Consider the following 18,719-nt stretch of genomic DNA (forward strand, 5'->3'; position numbering starts at 1 on the left):
TCTGCCACCAACCTAAGTGTGGAGCTTGTCAAAATGTTGAGTTTAAAAATCATGATAATATTTTGGCACATAAGAGATCAGTCAGCCTTCACAGGAGTACTAAAAACACAAACTGTGTTCATATTGCATCACATCTGCCCATCAAAAGGATGCGCTCCTTTCTTTCCAGAAGAGGCCAAAACTGGGTTGTGTCAATGTAAAGGCACTGCAAGACATTCATGTCTGTGCCAGATATCCATCCCAAGAACAGAGCTTGAGGGCACGAATTTTGATGTCTGGTTTTATGATCATTTCAAGATTGTAATCCCTAAGCCTTAGGTATGCTGCACACTGGAGCAAGAAATTCATTCTTCAGACTCTCAGTCTGCAGTATCACATCTAAAACATGGCCCCTACATTTGGACAAATTATTTAAACAGTAGACTGAAGTTGTCCATACTGTATGATATTCACCAGACCAGAGATTTGCACAATATACCCCGTAATGAAGCATTGTCAGGTAGCCCAACCCTAAGCACGTTTACTTGGAAACAAGTGCTGTGGAGTTCAGTGTGGTTTGCTTTTAAACATGCTGGAATTGCAACCTCCTTCTTCTTCTCTTTTTAAAGGAATAGCAGTATGGTAGATAAAACAGACAGATTAATACTGTCAGGCTTCATAGGCTTAGAAGCCTATTCCCATTTAATGACAGCAGTCCTTACCAGTCAGATTTCTTTCCCTGGGTTCAGTGAACAATATTCATAGGATAGCCATGCTCTATAGCTTCAAACGAAACAGGGTCAAAGGATTCCTGGTGCAAGGCAGACATGAATCCTGCAGTTTTGGGTCACTAATCATTCACTATACAAATGCAGCAAGGTAATTTATTGTTCAGCAGTTTAATAATTTATAAGTTTCAGGGCACATTTATAAATATTAATCCAATTTCATATTTTATGTTAATTCATATAAGGGTCTGAATAGAATATTACATCATAAATCCTATAATAGCATTCTTTCAAAAATAGATTTCATGCACAGAATAAATAATTTACTACTTTGTAGGGTACCATGGCACCATCTATTGGTGTAAAAAAGCTACACTCTGGTGTTCTAAGCATTTTGTACAACTCTGCTTCTCTATGCCCAGGACTCCAATTTTCCCAAACACTGGCATGAAAGAACATCAAAATAAACCATACAGATGCAGTAATTTTTGAGGACGCCTCTTCCATAATCTAACTAGGGCTATCTGTAGTAGAGATGCTTCTGTGATTTGTGTGTGTGTGCATGCGTGCGTGCGCACACACATCATTTCTTCAAGTAATTTAAGAAAAATGATGGACCCTAGTAAACACAGAGGTGGTGTTGTTGTTTTTGTACATATAAGCAGGCAAAGCATTCGAACAAAGTGAAATTGAATCTATGCGAGCCAAACATCCATAGTAGCATTTGCCTATTAACTACTGCATCCATTTCAAGAGCAAAACATTAAATTAGAAGCTCTCGCACTCTCCACTGACAAGTGCTACACATCTGTATTTTCAGCCAGCTAACATTATTTTTGCTGCTGACAACCCCTATATAAGCTACAGGGCTGCTTTAAGAAATCTGAAATCATCCTTACAGTGTAATTTCTCTAGAGGTTCTGATGGCATTTCAGAAACTTTGTGTGTGTTTGCTTTAATGTTCTGATGAAGAACCACTGTCTTGGGATTCTATTTAGCAAAACATTTGCCATTCAGCACTGAAGCTACACTCTGGGAGTCTCTGGCAAATTTGCACAAGCTGTATTTCCCATCTCCCCACACAGCCATTTACAATTTGCCAATGATTTAAAGTATTATTATTAGGCATCAAGAGATAGGATCACACAAAGTATGAGATCCCTGTTTTACTTTCACATTCTACAACGCTAACGACATTTCAGAATCACACACACACAAGTAAAGATGAGGAAAGAAAAACTAATTACGACAGATTTCCACTAGTGGGCAGTGCAGTTACCTAAATTGTAACAGGGAAAGACTCACCCATTGTGACATAAGGCAATTTGTCAGTAGATCCATGAGGATAGATGCTGTAAAGATGGGCTCCAGTGACATCCACCCCACCCAGAACCAGGGCTGCGCCAATGTAACCTTGATACCTGGAAGACATGAATGTGTTTAGCATACGAGTGTGTGAACACCAGAAATGCATTCCAAACAGTGTTAGAAACCGGGATATAAAAGCTAGGAGCCTAATGACACCTTAAACCTGCATTCCAGGCATTACAAGAATGCCTAGGTGCCTTTTCATGGGAGGGAAAGACTGTGTGCCTGCGTGAGCCAGGGGATCTGCAAGCAGCGCAGCCCCAAAGGAGCACAACCACAGCCACCTTGCCAAAGCAGGGCAGGAGCAGGGCAAGCCACGCAGTTCTGTGCAGAGTTTTCTCTCTCTCCCCTCACCCTTCCTAGCAGAAACTATTTAAACCCATAAAAGGGATCGGGAAAACAAGGGGGTTGCTTAAGAGTGATGAAAAGCCAAGACTCCTCTTGTGAAACAGATGGGCTTCCCAGGGAGTAAAAAGTAGCTGCCCCAAAACCTGCACCCCTCCCCCACCCGCCCAGCTTATGCTGCCCAAACAGAAGTTGAGCAAAGAGGAAACATGGTGGCCACACACCCAGCAGCCTTCACCACTGGTTTGATTCACAGGGACTTGAAGCTTTTCCAAAGAGAGAGGGGTGAGGAGGAAGTGTTGCCTGTCTGCCCACCTGTCAGCTGTGCATTGCCCAAAGTCTCTGGCTTGCAGGACAGAGAGTCCCAGCCAGAAAGGCGTAGACACATGGAGTTGGCGGGTGGAGGCAGGCTCACAGAGCAGCATCTCTCTGGCCTTGCAGATTCAGCAGGCAGGAAGCAGCCCTTTACTCTGCAGTATAAAAGGCTTTACAGTGGTGCCCCGCAAGACGGAAAACTCGCTAGACGAAAGGGTTTTGCGGTTTTTGAGCTGCTTCGCAAGACGAATTTCCCTATGGGCTTGCTTCGCAAGACGAAAACGTCTTGCAAGTTTGTTTCCTTTTTCTTAACACCATTAATACAGTTGCGACTTGACTTCGAGGAGCAACTCATAGAACGCGGTGTGGTAGCCTTTTTTGAGGTTTTTGGTGATTTTTGAAGCTTTCCCAAAACTTTTCTGACACCGTGCTTCGCAAGACGAAAAATTTGTTAGACGAAAAAACTCGCGGAACGAATTAATTTCGTCTTGCAAGGCACCACTGTACTTTGCAGTAAAGGGCTGCTTCCTGCCTGCCCGTTCTGCTAGGCCAGCGGATAGGCGGCATCCCTCACACAAGCCAGCCACCCATCCCCAGCAAGCAGCCACCCACACAGCAAAGGGGCACATGCTCGGCCTTTCCTTCCCTCCCTCTCCGCTGCAGTTTTTCTGCCCCCCTTGGTAGGATGCTCTGGAGGTGAGCAGGATGAAAGCTTTGGGCAGGAAGGGCATGGAAGCAAAGGGCAGGAGGAAGTGAGGCTGGACAGCTTGGGGTGAGGGGGTAGTCCTCCCGACTCCCTCCCTCCACACAGGGCACCGAGATGCCACACAAAGCCTGCATGCAGCTGTGGTGCAGAGGAAGGGGCCATGCAATGAGGCACACTGCAGCTTCTGGTTTGTTCTCTCTCTTCTTTTTGCAGTGAGGGGTCCTTTCCAGTTCATCCCCTCCCCTAGCAGCCTTGGAAGAGACTCTGCCCTGGAGATCTCATATCTGCATAATCCTGCCTCCCTCCCACCAGTCCGTCCACCCACCCTCCTCTCTCCCACCATGTGATGGGGGTCATGCTCTCTTTCCCATGGTCAGCAGCTCGTTGCAGACGTTGTGCAGAAGTGTGCAGTGGCCCGGCAGCCACAGCTAGATGGGAGGTATTTAAACACTTGCATTTCGGGGTGGTAACAAAAACAGCAGCAAGAAAGAACCACAATTAAGGCTGCTTTGGGCCCCTGGGAGACATTCCATTAGCCCATCAAATAGTTCCCTGGGGAGCAAGCAGAAAGGGAACGCTTCAGTCCTAGGACACTGCCCTTGGCTCTCCTGCGCAGCCAGAGATCTTGGTCACAAATACATAGCTGGAAATCTCATTTTGGTTGCTAGGTGGCGCTACTGAGTCGAAAAAGAGATGGGAGACTGGTTAATTTTGAATGCTGATGACAAACACAAAAATTTCCATTTTTAAATGCTGCCCCTGAAGGCTTCTGCTTGCAAAATTGTTTTAACACACACATATTTTAGAACATGCCACTCAACTGCTGAACTTTCCCAACTACATGTGTCTGTATACTGCTTAATTGAATGAAGGGAGAAAGGGGAGGAGGCAAAGAGTGGCAACAGCACTGCTCAGCCCACAAGCCAGTCACCTGAAGAGCATCTGCTTGAGCATCCGGTTGGCTGTGACCACCCTTGGAAGCCGTCCAGTTGAGAGCGAGTGGAGTTCCATGTTAGAAGAGATCAACTGAGTTGTCATTTCTGTGTCTGCAGCCGTTCCAGCCCCGCAACAACTGCAAACGTATTTTACTTCATTTAGTAAACAAGCAGCTTCCGAATAATTATCTAGAAGCCATGGCCACACTTGGTTGGCAGCCGCCCCACAAACCCCCGGAACACATTTGCCACTCTATAGGAATCAAGAGCTAACTAGACAGGCTTAGTCCATTAAAGCAGCTGGTCATTTTCAGGAGAGGACAGAGAAATCCTTTTGTGAAACATCAACAATTAAATACCCATGTTTTTTCTTCCTACTTTTCACTGGTTCCCTCCATTAGAAACAAATACTTTGCAACTTCCCACTTCCAGAAAATCTGTGGTCATGAGCAGGCCTAGAAAAAGGTATACTTACTAAATGTTTGGAGAGATATAGTGTATTTTTGAACAGTTCTTGTCAGCAACAACCATCCCTTCAGTGGCTCTTGTATCTGCTCCAAGTACTACCCCATCCTAGAGAAAGAAAGGGAGATGGCAATCCTATATCCAATCCTATATCCTGGAAGCAAGTGTCACTAAGCTTAGTGGGACTTGCTTCTGATATGCATAGGACGAACACTGAAAGAGCTGGTTTTACTGTAACAAGCATTGGGCCTCACCTTAAACACTACCCCAGCGATGGTGGTGCCAGTCTTGCGGGCTGTGGGGAGACGCAGGCCCTTCTTGGTCCCCTCCGCTTCAAGGTGAGAATTCCTACAACAGGAGGTAATCATGAAAACGAGGCACTGGTGCTAAAAATTAAAGTCTTCTCCATAAATAGTGTAAGGAGATCCTGGCTATGCTAATTGCCAGAGGATGAGAAAGAAGTGAATGCAGCAAAAGGAACCAATGCAAGCACCAAGCCCACCAACACCCCACTCCTCCCCATTTAATGAAAGAAAGACAGCCCTGCCAGGAAGGTAACAACCTACCCCCATCGCTCCCTGAATCTGGCCCCCTGAATAGTTCATTATAGGACACACACCCCGGACACTGGTCATGCATTTAAAATTTTTATTCTTAGAATTTAAAGAGTATAAGCAGGTCCTGCTAGAATGAAATCAACCCTTACTAAGTAAGCCTGCCCAGGGGCTGGACTACCTGTTTGCTACGACACTGGATCACTTTTGTGTGCTCCACCCACCCTAGTGTGTTTTCCCTTGGATTATCAGCACCAAGCTCTAAGCCAGCCTTTCTCCACCTGTGGGTCCCCAGATGTTGTTGAACTACAACTCCCATCACCCCTAGCTAGCGAGGCCAGAGCTCATGGGAGTTGTAGTCCAACAACATCTGGGGACCCACAGGTGGAGAGCCGCTGCGTGAGCCGCCCAGCATGATAAAAAGGTAGATTTGACATCTTTCTGCAGGGCCTGCAAGACGGGAGCTGCTCCGCCTGGCCTTTGGTCGGGGTTCAGTCTGACTCCCCATCCCCTTTCATAAGAACTTGCATGAAAGTGGCCTCCCAATAAGTTCAGCACAAACAGTTGGGCCTGGTCAGCATTTAAGGTCCCCAATCCTAATCTGCGGGCTGCCATTTGATTGGATTTTATGCTGATCTTGGGAGTTTAGGATGTATTTTAACTGATTGTCTGATTTTATGTTAATGTGTCATACATTTGATGTTAGCCGCTCTGAGCCCAGTTTTGGCTGGGGAGGGCGGGGTATGAATAATAATAATAATGATAATGATAATGATAATAATAATAATAATAATAATTCCCTTCTCCCCGCCCCCCAGCAAAGAACCTGAGCGCTATTTCCACCCTCCGCCAGCTGCCTAGTTACTGAGGAGAAAAGAAATCCACGCGTGGATAAGAAACCCTCAGGTTTCAGCTTTCCCAGAGGTTGACAGTGACGAAGCGACAGCCCTTCCTTCTCTCTCTGAGATCAAGGGCGGGGAGAGGCAAGGGCCCCTCACCCCATGGGCGGCCTCGCTCAGCCACTTCCCAGGGGGGCTCCTCCCGCCCCCCCCCCTCGCCCCCGGAAAGACCGCAGCGCCCGCGGATCCCAAGGCGTCTCCAGCGCTCGGGCGAATCCCAAGGCCGCGAAGGAAGATCCACGGGGAAACCGCAGCAGCGCCGGCGCGCGCGCTACTTATTACCATTGTTGTTGCTTTGTTGTTACTTCAGAGGAGCCCCTTCCCTCCCTCCCCCCCCCCCGCGCCAGGGCCTCGCTAGGCCTCGGAGCCTCCTGAGTCACCGCCCGCCCGGCTCCCTTCCGGCGCCCGCGACGCCGCTCTCCCCCCTCCGCCCCCCCCCGTCCTGCCGCCGCCGCCTCCTCCCCCGCCCCCCCCCGGGGCCGCCACTGACCTGGCGCAGTTGTGGAAGCTGAATCCTCCGGCAGCGCCGGCCGGCGAGGCCTGCAAGACGGAGAGCGACGCCATCTTGCTCGGGATGGATCGGTTTCCCCTCAGGCGGAAGCGGAAGCGGACTCGGAGGGAGGGAGGGAGGGAGGGAGGAGGCGGGGCTTCTGCGGCTGCGTCACGCGCGGGGCCCCGCCCCTTTCCCGCCAAAACCTGAGGGAGGCGGAGGCGCCTCAGCGCTGAGGGAAAGGCGCTTGAAAGGCCTCGTTCCTTCGTCACGTTTAAACCACACACCCCACCAAAATAAAAAGGTCTCTCTCTCTCATTTGAAACCCCGCGCGGGGATTTCGATGGGGATTCCTGGGGATAACTGAAGTCTTGCAAATAAGCATGTAAATAATTTTCACAAAAGTTATGCTGACAAATAATTTTATTTCAAGGCTTGAACCGTATCTGCATATAAAGAAAAAATGGAAAATATAGATATACAATAGTGCTTTTAAAAAATACATAGGGGAAAGGATTAAGTATTTCCATTTTAAAATGCTTTCCTAGCTTTCTTTTCTGACAATTCTGGAATTGCGCAGGAAAAATCAAGCAACTTTGCCTTATCATGGTTCACTGCTAAACACACAGCTGTCAACTTTCAGATTTGAAAATAAGGGACCAGCTGCCTCACCCGTCCCGGGGACAGTCTACGGGATAGCTAACAATCCGGGATAGCAGTGGGAAGCAGCAAAGGGATAAGGGAATTTCCCGCCAAAAAAGGGGAAGGTTGACAGCTATGGCTAAACCATTTAGGCGTTCTTGAGCCATTGTTGATCGAAAGAAAGACTGCCAGCCATGGCCCCAGGGAATCCGCCCTCCACCGCCACCGCCTTTGCGCCTCCGCATTTGCCCCAGTGCATCCCCTGCCATTGTGAATATGCTGACTGAGGCCCCCTTTGGAATCAGAGGCCCAGGCCAAGTGGCCCATATGCCCCCCCCCTCTGTCTGGGCCTGCTCAAGTGTGGGGAGCAGTGGTAGAGTCACGTTTGTTATGTGCAAAGCCTGGGATGCATGCGCACACCATGCAGCCAAGGAGGTGGTGTGTCGCGGAGAGCAGAGAGAGCTCCGGACTGTGGGAAAGCATCTGGAGCCTCCCGCCTCCAACGAGTGTTGGAGGCGCGCAGGCACCAAGCCCCCACTCCGCCTCGCTTACCCTCCCCAGACCCTCCACCTGACGCCCTCCACTGCTTGGCGCCCTGGCTCGCCGCACCACTGCGCCCGATGGCAAAGACGTCCCTGTCCCTCGGGGTCTTTGGCAAGGAATGTCCTCTCCCGCCTCCCTCACACTGCAAACCACACTGTGACACTCAAAGGAAGGGTGGCGTCAAAATTTCATGAATAGTACATAATGAGGTGGCTGGGTTTCCCACCCAGCAACTTCATTATTCATTTTTTGTTGTAAAGGTAAAGGGACCCCTGACCATTAGGTCCAGTCATGGCCGACTCTGGGGTTGCGGCGCTCATCTCGCTTTATTGGCCGAGGGAGCCAGTGTACAGCTTCCGGGTCACGTGGCCAGCATGACTAAGCCGCTTCTGGCGAACCAGAGCAGCGCACAGAAATGCCGTTTACCTTCCCGCCGGAGTGGTACCTATTTATCTACTTGCACTTTGACATGCTTTCAAACTGCTAGGTTGGCAGGAGCAGGGACCGAGCAACGGGAGCTCACCCCGTTGGGGGGATTCGAACTGCCGACCTTCTGATCGGCAAGTCCTAGGCTCTGTGCTTTAACCCACAGCGCCACCCACATCTCTCAACAGATGGTCTCACCATTCCTTCAATGGTACCACAGTTCTAAAAGATAAATGGCATTGGTGACAACTGAGGATGCTGGGGAGCAAACCTAGAACAGCATTGATTAAGGAAAGGAAAGGAAATACACCCAAGTTCCAATACAATAGCAATTATCAGGGTTACAGATACCACTCTGGTTTACATAATAAATGCAGGACTGGTTAATATAGGGTGCAGAGGCCTCCCTCCCGGGCCAAGGGAGGGGGGGGGGTCTAATGCCATTTCCCCCAGTGAGTTAATTTCAGTCTGCAATCCAATTATAGGTGCTTTTGGCTGGGAAATGTGGATGTAATTTGGGGACAAGATAATGGGACTCTTGTGGAGTTGAGCTCAGTTAGGCTTAGCAGGAGTGCTATGTAAGGAAGTCCTTAAGCAGTGTGTGTCACTGCGTGTTGTCCCACCCAGCAATTGGTGTCATTGATCTCCCTTAATACTGAGGCATCTGATCAAGACCTGTATTTTAAAATGAGCTTAAAGATATACTGTATTTTTTGCTCTATAACACGCACTCGACCTTAACACGCACGTAGTTTTTAGAGGAGGAAAATCCGTAGGCATGCAACCCGTAGGCATTTCCTCCATAACACGCACAGACATTTCCCCTTACTTTCTAGGAGGAAAAAAGTGAGTGTTATGGTGCAAAAAATACGGTATTTGCAAATGCTTGTATGTTTCATGCCTGGCATAAAGCAGCTGGCTGAGTACTCTGGCAGTTGTTTATCCTCTTGAACAGGGCCCCCCTAATTTATAGCAGTAGCAGGAGACACGTTTCTCAAAGTTGTAAAAGGAAATTACAGGCTGGGAGCAAAGGTCATACTGACCATACATATTACAGAATACAATCAAGCTGCAAAAACACTAATTAAGAGTTGGTAAATAGTAAAATTTATTGTTTAACAGAAAATAATACTAGGTGCCTCCCATCAGACTTGAGCCACATCTTCCTAAGGTTAAAGGGCAAGAGCTAATAGGAACAGCAGCTGGCTGGGAAAGGGAGTTGTAAATTGAAGAGGTTTGAAGCTGTTTTGAAGCTGTTTTTACTAAGTTCCTTTTCTTCTAAAAAGCTATGTTAATGTATGAAATTTATTGGCTAAATGTAATTATGCAAAGGATTTAGAAAATAAGAAATGTTAGATTCTTATGTTAGATTCTTATTTCATTGATGGTGTGTGAGAAGGTGAACCCAAGATCTCTGTTTAAGATAAAATTTAAAACCATGAGCCATCTGTTTTAGCCATCTGTTTTGGAGTGAAGGGGCAATAGGGCAAAAGGTGATCTGGTAATTAAGGTGCCTTGTCGAGGCAAATGTAAGATATACGGCTACTTGTCTGCCATTTATGGATAGAAGGAAATATAGCTCTTTGTCTCCCATAAAAGGTAATAGGAAATGGGTGTATCTTTTATGATTGGTTCTAGCAAACAGCCAATAGGAATTTCAACCAGGCTGATTGGACAGAGGCAGCCAAAGGAGGAGCAAGGGGGCTGCGCTGAGGAAATATAAGTGCTGGCCATCAGGGCTGGAGTGGGCAGAGCTTTGGTATCCATATACCACTGTGTCTCTCACTTATTTGTCTGATAAATAAATTATTATTTTAATTTCTCTCTTGCTGCGTTGAATATTCCATTCCAGCTAAGCGTTAACCACAAGCAGGGTGCTCAATACTTTCTGGGTGTATATAACAGGGACATGTTTTCATCCTTTCTTAAACTCACCAACCCCACCATTGGCTGCTACTGCCCGTAGGCAGGGTGGCCATCCTTTCGCTATGGAGTCCAATTGCTTTAACAGGTAGTGTCAGGAACTGGCAGGCAGCCGTCTTAGGTAATTAACAAGCAGTGGTTGTATTTTCAAGAAGATTTATTATACACAGTCATTAACCTCAGAGTCTTTTTTGGAGTTTTTTAGCCCATTGCCTTCAACTAGCTGAGAAAAAGACAAGTCTCTTTCTTCCTCTTCTGACTGACTGCCCCCCCCCCCGCTCGTCTTGACTGTGGGAAGTCATGTCCATTACAGGTCATTGCCAGCTTCCGAGGGTCTGGGTCAATACTCCTTAGGTTACCCCCTTCCCTGTCTTTTCACCCAAATTGCAGAAGTGCCAGGGGCAACGGCCCACCCTTGTTACACTCCTTGCACACGTGGTTTGTGTCGTTTTGTTATTCCTTCTGTCTCTTCCCGTCTGTGCTCATTTCTTAGCCTGCGCCGTTGCTATAATTGAAGCCTGTGCAGCTGTACGCATTCTCAGGAGCTACACAAGTGCAAAAGGTTTTTGCCACGATCAGCCCTAGAGACTTTTAAGTAATTAACTTTGGCACATTTGCAATTGCTCATCCGGTTCACCATCTGCTGAATTTCAGGTGCTGTTGGTGGTCCAGAAGGGAGAAGCTTTGATTCTTTAACCCAACTGGAATACAGGCAGAGAAAAAGATCCTCCAGAGATTTTGGGAAAGGGGCAACTTGTGATGAAGACAGTTGAGAATGATGTGCTTTGCCAACTGTTTAATAGGTACAGGTCTTTATTTTTATTTTATCCCCCCCCCCTTGCTCTGAGGAAAGTGACAAATTGTTGGAGGTAAAGGCAGTCTTAAAATGGGATCCAAGATTCTGACATAGATTGAATTAAGATTGCCAGAAGAAATGTCAACAACCTCAAATTTGCAGATGACACAATTTAGATGGCAGAAAGTGAGGAGGAATTAAAGAACCTTTTAATGAGGGTGAAAGAGGAGAGCGCAAAATATGGTCTGAAGCTCAACATCAAAAAAACGAAGATCATGGCCACTGGTCCCATCACCTCCTGGCAAATAGAAGGGGAAGAAATGGAGGCAGTGAGAGATTTTACTTTCTTGGTCTCCATGATCACTGCAGATGGTGACTGCAGTCACGAAATTAAAAGGCGCCTGCTTCTTGGGAGAAAAGCAATGACAAACCTAGACAGCATCTTAAAAAGCAGAGACATCACCTTGCCAACAAAGGTCAGTATAGTTCAGGGGTCTGCAACCTTTAAGACAAAAACAGCCACTTGGACCGAAGGGGGGAAAAATGGGAGCCGCAAAACCATTGTGACATTTAAAACAGCGGGGAGTGTTGGGGCACACAATGCGCCTCCTCCCCTCGCTAGTATCTGCCCCGGAGCTGCGGCAAAGGTGTAAAAGAGCCACATGTGGCTCCGGAGCCGCGGGTTGCTGACCCCTGGTATAGTTAAAGCCATGGTTTTCCCAGTAGTGATGTATGGAAGTGAGAGCTGGACCATAAAGAAGGCTGATCACCGAAGAATGGATGCTTTTAACTTCTGGTGCTGGAGGAGACTCTTGAGAGTCCCATGGACTGCAAGAAGATCAAACCTCTCCATTCTGAAGGAAATCAGCCCTGAGTGGTCACTGGAAGGACAGATCCTGAAGCTGAGGCTTCAGTACTTTGGCCACCTCATGAGAAGAGAAGACTCCATGGAAAAGACCCTGATGTTGGGAAAGATGGAGGGCACAAGGCGAAGGGGACGACAGAGGACAAGATGGTGGGACAGTGTTCTCAAAGCTACCAGCATGAGTCTGACCAAACTGCGGGAGGCAGTGGAAGACAGGAGGGCCTGGCGTGCTCTGTCCATGGGGTCACGAAGAGTCGGGCACAACTAAATGACTAAACGCCCCCCCCCCCAAAAAAAGAGCTTTGCACGTGGAAGGTCACAGGTTCAGTTCCTGGCATACACAGGTAAGACTGGGAGAGACCCCAGTCTGAAATCCTGGAGGTGTTGCCATCAGTATGTAGGCAACACTGCGTGAGATGCACTGAGCTTCCTACGTTCCTGTGGAGCACAAGAGGGGGGATCCTTTAGCCGTAAGAAAAATAAATTACAAAAAACTTCTAGGAGTAGCATCTGAAGATCAGGCACAGCCTTAGACTTTTTGCAATGTGGTTTTAATAAATCTTTTAAAATTAAAGATTGCAGCACTGCAGTTATTAGTTGTTGGAAAACATGCTTCCTATCTTTTCATTCATTCTTTTCTAATTATTACAACTTTAATCAGGTCCAAATGTTTATAAGAGATATGAGCCAAAAGAACTTATTATTCCCTGAAATGGGGGGGGGGACCTGTTTTTTTGGAACTATTTTAAATTGCTTTTATATTTGGACTTATTTTTAAATGTTTGTTTTGCTTTTATACATGGAATTGATTTATATGTGGAACTGCTTTTACACTTTTCTTGTTTTATGGTGGTAATTGTTTTAGAATGGTATGTCTTATTGTCCCCCCCTGCCCCAGATTTTTATTTTAGTAAACACAATCCATTAAAACAACAAATCACCGAACAACCATTAATAATAGAAGCAATCAGATCTATCTTTCAAATGCCCTCTAATAAGATGCCTGTGGCGATCACACAGGGTCCCCGGACATTTAACGGTCTATTGATCCCTGTGCCACCACTGTGCTCACTTCCCCGCTGCCTCCAACCCGTTACTCTCTGGTAAAACACTGAGTCCAGACAGTTGTTAAAAGTGAACCAAAAAAACCAAGTTTATTTTACAAACATTAACAAGTTTATGGTTTCTCAGATAATATTCCTGTCAGTTTCTTAACTTTAGTTTCTTTACCAGCCTATACCTTCCTAATACTCTCTGACTGATGATCTCAACTGTTTGGCTGACTCCTCTTAACAAATTCTCTCGCTCTCTCTCACACCAGACTAGCCCAACCCACAGACTTGTCTTCTCCGTCTCGTCTAACTCCAGACTGTCTTCTCAACCACTCTAACTCTCTAAAAAAATCCTCTGCGCTTAAACCTTATACAGTCATACCTCGGGATAAATACGCTTCAGGATAAGTATTTTGCAGGTTGCGCTCCGCGGTAACCCGGAAGTAACAGAGCGCGTTACTTCTGGGTTTCACCTCTCACGCATGCGCAGACGCTCAGAATGACATCATGCACAGAAGCGGCGAAACGCGACCAGCGTATGCGCAGTCGCGTCTTACGTTCTGTTCAGGATGTGAACGGGGCTCCGGAACGGATCCAGTTCGCATCCCGAGGTACCACTGTACACAGTTAACTCTGCCCCCTGGGTTCCCATTGGTTAGTCATTTTACAATTAGTTAACCCTTTCCCTATGAACCCAGTATGATGTCTCACACATAGGAGGGCAAACGCCACAATGTCTATCTAAAGTTATAGATGTATATTAAAGTAAAGCTTTCCTATGTATTAAAATCAATATAAAACAAAAACCAGCAACAGCAACATTTTACTAAGGAATAGGGTAGGGGAATAGTACATTTTATTACGGTTACCTGTCATGGAACCTTCTGGTCAAGGGCAGATAAGATATCTAATAAATAAAATCCTCTTCCTAACGTTGTGTTTGTTTACCTTATTGGAATCATAGAAGTGTAGGACTGTCAAGTTGGAAGGGACCCCAAGGGTCATCTAGTCCAACCCCCTGCAATGCAGCAATCTCAACTAAAGCATCCACGACAGATTGGCATTTGTGTGCTGCTCTATGGAAGCAAGACTGAATAGCTGCTCACCTGAGATTCATGCAGGTGAGTCGCTGCAGCATGCTGGGACTGAGTGGGGGAGGTGTGCGGCATCAAGGCTCATGCAGAAGAAACATGCCAGTGGAGCCAATCCGGTGCTCTCGCAAGCACATTTGCAACCCCCCTCCCCAGCCTCACCACAGCCACTGTGCCCCTCCCTTTCTCCATCCTGGTGTAACCGCAGTGACTCAGCCGGTCAGAGGTGAACGGCAGCCCCAACACATCCGCCACTGCTGCTGCTGCCATATAACATAAAATTCGCTGGACAGTTCAAAATAAATAACTGGTTTTGCATGTGTGCGCGCGCACACACACAATGTAACACCAACTGTTACACAAATAAAGCACAAATCACAGCGCACATAACCAGTGGCGGAGCTAGCTGCTCGGGCACCCAGTGCGGCACACGTGCTATGCACCCGGGGGGGGCGAGCTGCCCGGGGGGCCATTGGCGCAGCAATCAGCACAGTGACCAGCGCCCAGAGGGGGGGGCACAGCGATCCGCCCAGGGGGGCATTTTGTCACACACATCCCAGGGATGACATCCAGGACAGGCCACCCCCACCGCCCACCCCCTTCCTACGCTCCTGCACATACCCAAAATCAAAACACAGGGTTTATGGACTCCCCCAGGGTGTCTTGCAAAAATGAGACTGGGCCCAACTTCTCTCTTTAATGCACACAGTTAACAAGCAACTTCTCCAGTGTTCAATTAAGGCATCTGGAGAGTTTCTCATGTTTACCGAACTAAGGGTGAGGAGAGAAATTGCTGATTCTTGTTCCTTAGGTGGCAAAAATCAGGAATAGCTGGGGTGCCTGCCTGTCCCAGGCACTGAGGGTGAAGGAGAGACCGAGGCTTAACCCCAAACCTCGGACACAGAAGGCCACGGCAGCCCAGTCACCTAGCTGTGGCCGTCACATTGCCTGAGTGATTCGGCAGGTTTGCAACGAGTGCAGGTGTGCAGCTGCTGCTTAGTTAGATGTTTAAGTTGGGCAAAACTACCTTGACTGCTACATCTCATCAGGTTATGCATAATCTTTAAAGATCTGGCGTGAGTGACAGTTGCTTCTTCAGGCAGAAAATTGAGTATAAATCTTGCATGTGGGCCCAGGCGCATTGCTCAGCTGAGCGCACTTGAAGTCTTGTCCTGAGGAAGGTCTACAAACAAATGGCCCTGAGCTGGAATGTGGCAAGCAGGGAGCCAGCCTCTAATTGGGTGAATTAGACCTCTAGCGAGTGGGATGCGAATAACCTGAGCCTCATCTGGCGCTGGACTCTGAGCACCTCTGCGCTGACCTCCCCCTCCTGTAGGGATTTGACTCCTCATACGCAACTGAAGTTGGGAACAATTTGCAATCTCCCTGAGAAATCTATTAGAGGCAGCCAAGGGAGCAGGGAGAGGGTTAGTCCATGTTACAGAGCCAGAGGCATGTTGGGTCCTCAGAGGGTGTCCGTTCGCTGGGATCCAGTGTGGAGCAAACAGTAGTGAAAGTTTTTTCTGGATTTTAAAAACATCAGCTGCTGCTGTGCTCCTCGAGTGTGTGCTTGTAAAGCTCTGTCTACCTGCAACTTCTCAAGTCCAGCTATTCTTCATATGAGGATGTGGAAATGGCTGGGAAGGGGTCACAGTTCAGTGGCAGAACAGCTGCTTTGCAGGCAGAAGGTTCTATGCCCAACACCCTGGCCTCTCCAATGGAGAGTCCAACAGAGGTTTTGAGCAGAGATTACATTGGATCATGGGGGCAGGTGTGAAAGCCAGAGGGTAGCTACACTGCAGCCTGCTTTATCAGGTCTTTTGACCAGAACTCTCAAAAACCAACCCCTACTATTGAATGGAGACTTCCCCATTCTGGAACTCTGCGGGGGTTGTGGATTGTTGTTGTTGTTTAGTCGTTTAGTCGTGTCTGACTCTTCGTGACTCCCTGGACCAGAGCACGCCAGGCACTCCTGTCTTCCACTGCCTCCCGCAGTTTGGTCAAACTCATGCTGGTAGCTTCGAGAACACTGTCCCACCATCTCGTCCTCTGTCGTCCCCTTCTCCTTGTGCCCTCCATCTTTCCCAACATCAGGGTCTTTTCCAGGGAGTCTTCTCTTCTCATGAGGTGGCCAAAGTCTTGGAGCCTCAGCTTCAGGATCTGTCCTTCCAGTGAGCCCTCAGGGCTGATTTCCTTCAGAATGGAGAGGTGTGATCTTCTTGCAGTCCATGGGACTCTCAAGAGTTTCCTCCATCACCAGAATTCAAAAGCATCCATTCTTCGGCGATCAGCCTTCTTTATGGGTTACAACTCTCATTGATCCCATTTGACAGGGCCTTACATTGCTGGGGCTGATGGTCCAAAATATTGGGAAAGCATTAGCTTTCACAATACCAATACAGTGTCTTTGAGTATATGCAGAGTGCCTTTCCAATCTGAAAACATAAGCTGCAGTTAAACTCAGGTGTGTACATTTGAGGCAGCCTTTGTGCATGTGCAAATGACAGCTGGGGGGGGGGGAGCTGGAGGCATAGGGAAATAGACCAGAAAACGTGCATCAGGTTAAGACGTCACCTGCCCCTTGTCTAGTGTGTGAAAAGTAAAAAAAAAAACTTGAAACGAGGGGTGGCGGAGAGAAACAAACTTGCTGCGCTTTTAATGTGTACATCGCCATAGATTGTGGGAACTAAGACCTGCAATTCCCCCCAACACACACACACACACACACACACACAGCACGTGCTCCTAAGATGTGTGCACTTGGGGTTGGCTGGGGTGACTCACGCAGTGGACGGGGGTAGCCTCTGAACTAGGTCTTTTGAACAGGTGGAAAAGTACAGCTGGAGCGTAATGGGCTTAACAAGTGCCTTTCAGCTATTCAGTGCTGGGAAGCTGGCATTTTGGCAGGAACAGCAGGCTGCCCACTAAATTAGTTGCTTAGCCCAAAGGCTTAGAGCTTCCGATGTCTGCACCTAATTACAGAGGCTCCAGCAAAGCGCCTGTGCCTCAGATGAAGATCGCCTTGGTACTCCCCGGCGCCCATCGGCACTGACCCTTAGCAAGGTGCAGCCGTCCTGTGCAGAGCCTGGCAAGCTGACCTCTCCCCCCCCCCCCCACTTCAGTGCACGATGACAGTTCCAGCTACAGAAGAGGTGGGCCAGGATTCGCTTCTAGGGAGAAGCTCTGCTTCAGTGGGATCTGGGGGGATGAGCTTTTCCTTTTTTGCCCATCTCCTTTTTTTCAAAGTGTTCGCAGGTGCGGGTCCACCTTTCTTCTTCCTCTTCTTCCTCCTCCCTGCCAGGCCCTGATCCAGGCAGGTGCTTTCATGTACATCTCCCTCCCGGAGTACACTTGCATACAGCTAGCCCAGCCCCTTTGCTGTCAGCCCTGACGTTCCTGCTTGGTCCGCCATCTCTTCTGTTTCTGTAGCCCCGCAAGGGTGGGAGGAGGTTTGCGGGGGGGACGGACCCTGACAGCTGGTGTGGAGCATCTCCAAGCCGGAGGCAGCATCCTGTTCTCCCGAGGCTCCAAAGTGAGCAGGGAGCTTGCCATCACAGCAGTACCCAGGCCCAGTCCAAGGTCAGGGTCCAAGCAAGCAGAGCCCACAGCAAAGGGGCCAGGCAGCCAGGAGGCGAAGTCAGAGCAGTCCAAGGTCAGGGTCCAGTCAGTTCATGGGCAAAGACAAGAGAGAGGAAATCAGCTGGCAGGCAAAGCACAGTGTTAGGGTGTTGAGACCCCATTGCAGCAGCTCCTCCAGCCCAGTGCTAGGGGCTTTCAGCACATAATCCCAAGATTATTATTATTTTAAATATTTTTTATTGATTTTCCAATAAAAAACATCCAATTAATATATCCAATCATAATACTCCAATTAAAATTAAAAAACTAAAGTAAAAAAGGACCAAATTATAGTCCAAATTTATAATTATTAATTTTTCGGAGCTCCCCATGGTCTGGATCTCTGAAGCATATCTCCACATCTCAGTCCTGCCTCTCCTTGCTTTTTGTCCCAGGATCTCGAGTCATGGATCCAAGAGATTTTTATTTTGTTCCTCCGCTTTCCCTGGGACAATGACTGAATCAAAACAAGCATCCACTGGGTTTTCTGAAGATGGACATTTGGTCCACTTCACCAGTAAACAGCTGGTTTTCCAGAGGAAAGCAGCAAAAAACAACAGCCCTAAAACCACACAGACCTATGGCTGGGAATCATGGGGCAAATGAAGAAGAGTTTGGATTTGATATCCCGCCTTTCACTCCCTTTAAGGAGTCTCAAAGTGTCTAACATTCTCCTTTCCTCTCCTCCCCCACAACAAACCCTCTGTGAGGTGAGTGGGGCTGAGAGACTTCAGAGAAGTGTGACTGACCCAAGGTCACCCAGCAGCTGCAGGTGGAGGAGCGGAGACGCGAACCCGGTTCACCAGATCACGAGTCCACCGCTCTTAACCACTACACCACACTGGCTCTGTGTGGATGAGGCCTCAGGCAAAATGACGTCCTTCCTGCAGTGCAGAGTTAAATGATGGGACTCCCTCCCACAGGAGGCTGTGACGGCCACCACCCTGCAAGGCTTTCAAAAAGGAGGAGACAAATTCAC

The 18,719-nt window shown here is 48.0% G+C and overlaps 1 protein-coding gene across 1 annotated transcript in view; it reads right to left on the bottom strand.

Moving 5' to 3' along the window:
* The window catches only part of PSMB7 (proteasome 20S subunit beta 7), a 30,004-nt gene extending 23,075 nt beyond the window's left edge, over positions 1-6,929 (bottom strand). Inside the window, exons 1-5 of the mRNA XM_083486040.1 lie at positions 6,785-6,929; positions 5,096-5,189; positions 4,852-4,949; positions 4,373-4,513; positions 2,013-2,128 (exon numbers count right to left, since the gene is read on the bottom strand). Coding sequence (XP_083342166.1) covers positions 2,013-2,128; positions 4,373-4,513; positions 4,852-4,949; positions 5,096-5,189; positions 6,785-6,858 — 523 coding nt within the window. The 5' untranslated portion in view covers positions 6,859-6,929. The remainder of the gene's footprint in view (positions 1-2,012; positions 2,129-4,372; positions 4,514-4,851; positions 4,950-5,095; positions 5,190-6,784) is intronic.
* Positions 6,930-18,719: the final 11,790 nt, after the last annotated feature.

Source organism: Podarcis liolepis (assembly GCF_965112155.1).
Source record: "Podarcis liolepis genome assembly, chromosome: Z".
Taxonomy (NCBI): Eukaryota; Metazoa; Chordata; class Lepidosauria; order Squamata; family Lacertidae; genus Podarcis; species Podarcis liolepis.